Genomic DNA, 3,386 nt, shown 5'->3' on the forward strand with positions numbered 1-3,386 from the left:
CTGTGAATGTGTGAATGAGAGGCCATTGTAAAGCGCTTTGAGTGCCGCTAAGGTGGAAAAGCGCTATATAAGTGCAGTCCATTTACCATTTACCATTTACCATTACTCTCACCTCAGCCGCCACCGGCAAAACAGGCTGTCAATCACGCAGTATTAAAAGTGCAATAGTCACAATTTCGATTTGGACTAGTCTTTTCAAGAAAAAATGATTTTTATAACAGCTCTAGCAAGGCTTGTGAGCCAGTAGTATGAGGACTCCTGATTGTTCCTGCCTCCCGGTTGGAGGCAGGTCAAACCAGACAGAGGTAAGCAGGACGTTCTTGTCGAACCCGTCAACATTTTTTTGGGGGAAAAGCAATACTTTAATTCTGCACCTTTCTAAACGTTCTGTGGATGTATACTGAATATATATTTTTAGAAATTGTTAGTCTACATAAAAATTGTGTCTATATCACCTTTAATACTGAGGCATTATGGTGGTTGTGCCGGCAGTGTTGAGCTCCGTGCACCATGAGCGATCTCCAAAATGGCCTCCATGGTGCTGTAGACCAGCGTTTCTCAACTGGTGGGTCGCGACCCAAAGGTGGGTCGCGGAGCCATTTTGATTGGGTTGCGGCTTCGTGGGCGGTTTCCCTTTTCTTTTCTTTTTTTTTTTTAAGGGATTTTAATATATATATATATTTATAGAGAAAATGTTGGAGGACACACAATTCAATGCAATTCAATAATTTCAATAATTTATTCACGAGACATGACAGGAAGTGGGCTAACCTTAGCGTGGGCCAATGTTGTGTTATGTGTCACAGACATTTTCTATGTTTGTGGAATAAATTTGGGTCGCGACTTCATGATAAGGAAAAATGTGGGTCCTGAGGCTCCACCAGTTGAGAACCACTGCTGTAGACTGTGTGGCTTTGGCCTTAACGGTAGGAGTGTGCAAGGCTGTGTCTCTGTTGCTGTCCAGCTGGATATTGCATGATGAGGGTCTAATGAATGTTCGTCACACACATTCAGGACAGCGTCTTATTACCCCGCCCCCCCACCACCCCCTCTCTGTGCTGTGAACAACAACACTAGGTCACTACAGATCAGAGCGTCTTTCATGCCTGTTCCCACATCCCAGCGGGCGGTTGACGTGTGACGTAACGTGTTAAATCCGCCCCTCAGCCCACTGTATTAGTCATATCCCACTGTTGTGTCATCTGATGATGTTTTATGGTTTGTGTGTAGCAGGTCAACAGTATTACCGTAAATGTGATCCCAGTAGTTGATTGATTCCCATTTATTGAATAATACATAGAACCGGTGCATCATGGCAGTTCACACATTAGAATAGACTCATGACCAAGACCTACGCTGTGTTGTAACTGTTCCCTATTACAGAAGTAGTATTAGCAGAATAGCAGAATAGTGTCCGAATTCTCAACAGTTAATTTGATTCACTACATAGTCCTCTAGAAAATACCCACAATTCACAGCAGTTTCTAGTGAGCAGAGAATGTACCCTACAATCTCATTCACTACACTACGCAGGGAATAGTGAGTGAGTGAGTGAGTGAGTGAGTGAGTGAGTGAGTGAGTGAGTGAGTGAGTGAGTGAGTGAGTGAGTGAGTGAGTGAGTGAGTGAGTGAGTGAGTGAGTGAGTGAGTGAGTGGTTTCGATCACAGCTCTAGGCTTTGTGACATAGAGGGAGTTTGTGTTTATATTATAAACGTGGATGTGAGTCTGTGGGGTTCTTTTCAGACGGATCGTCTCAGAACCACATTAATACCCTCTGTCTCTCCCCCAGGGGCTGTCTTCAGGAAGCATGTCAGGCATGGATCTCCCACTGGAGGAGCTAAACGGAACCGTAATCTCACCACAGGACAACGGAACGTTCCTAAGGTTCTCCCCGACCTCCGTGTCCACGGCGGCGGCTGCGTCGTCGGGGCACCCGGAGAACGTCCACGTGTACGTGTGGATCTTCATGAGCCTGCTGGTGTTCCTGCTGGCCCTGCTCATGGTCGCCCTCCACAGGCTGAAGAATGTCATCGCGTCCTCGTCCTCGGTCCCAGACTGCAGCAGCGACGCCGGCAGCTCCTTCACCAACATGGAGATCTGCAGCGTGTCCTCCCGGAGGTCTACGGTGTCAACGCTGTCCACCTGAGACGCCCGGTACGGCGTGGAACAGCAGGATGCGGAAGACGTTGTAGACCATCTCCGTGATCTTCTGCTCCTCTGGGTTCTTGGGGTTGATGTAGCCCAGCGAGAACATCCAGTCCTGCCACACCGAGCACTGCAGCAGGCAACTTAAACACACACACACATGCACGCACACACACACACACACACACACACACACACACACACACACACACACACACACAGGCATATACAGTACACATACACACACACAAACATTATTTGTTAAATACAAGTTCTGGCTATGAGGTGGCCTATAGCCATGGACATATATAGTAGGCCTACCTCCACCATGACACTTCCAGATCACTCTGCTTACCTCCCCTGATCCCTGCTGCGGCCTCCTGGGAAAAGTAGTTGACATTGTGAAGCCAAGTGAGAACTCATCTCCATGGAAGAGTACAGTAGAATCTGAGAAGTCTTCAGTCAAACAGTCAGTCAGCATTTCGAACTATCAATCTGAACATGATCATCTTTCCTTTCAACTGTCCCAACTCATATCTAAGTATGACTCTGAATATGACATCTTTTTTTTCTTTTTCTATTCTTATTCACAATTTAGGAGATAAGCTCCACTGTGGCCGACTCAGCCTAGACTAAGATTGTTTAGAATATGTGGTGTATCTCAATGAAATGTGTAATAGATTGCTACTATATCGACATCAGTGGAAAAATAAGACTTTGTATTAAAGCTCTTTGTTTTAAATGTACTGCCTAGTCCCAGACTGGAGGTTGTTGCGTTGGATATCGCAGCGATAAATACATCATTAAAAAAACATTCACAGAGCAACGGGGGCACCACTAGAAATTATGGGCCCTATCAAAGAATATAATATCGGGCCCTCAAGCCTAGACCTGATCATAATAAAAATAATAAAAGTTTTTTATGGGGGCCCAGGGCAGTGCAGGGCCCTTGGAATAGTCATAACTTTTCCGCCCCTTTATGGCTCTACTGCAGAGCCAGGATGAAACATTTGCTATAAGAGTCTTACATTTTTCAGATGAAACATTTGCTATAAGCTAACATGTACACAGCTATTAAATTCACCTTGCTCTGGATGGTTTATTTGATTTATTTAAATAAAGGTTAAATAAATAAAATAAGTTTAGCGTAGCGGAGGGGGAGAGAGGCAGTTCTGATCAGGGACCGGGGAGGTCGGCGTGTGTCCATCAGTGGGGCAGAACCGCCCCCCAGAGCAGGGGGG

At 45.7% G+C, this 3,386-nt stretch overlaps 1 protein-coding gene across 1 annotated transcript; it reads left to right on the forward strand.

Annotated features, from left to right (window-relative positions):
• Window positions 1–1,807: 1,807 nt before the first annotated feature.
• On the forward strand, window positions 1,808–2,146 carry sertm1 (serine rich and transmembrane domain containing 1; the record flags this gene model as incomplete). The annotated part of the gene is made up of 1 exon (XM_084450456.1): window positions 1,808–2,146. The coding sequence occupies one exon, from the start codon at window positions 1,808–1,810 to the stop codon at window positions 2,144–2,146; it is 339 nt and encodes a 112-aa protein (XP_084306582.1).
• Between the last annotated feature and the right edge of the window lie 1,240 nt (window positions 2,147–3,386).

Source organism: Borostomias antarcticus (assembly GCF_949987555.1).
Source record: "Borostomias antarcticus genome assembly, chromosome: 15".
Classification (NCBI taxonomy): domain Eukaryota; kingdom Metazoa; phylum Chordata; class Actinopteri; order Stomiiformes; family Stomiidae; genus Borostomias; species Borostomias antarcticus.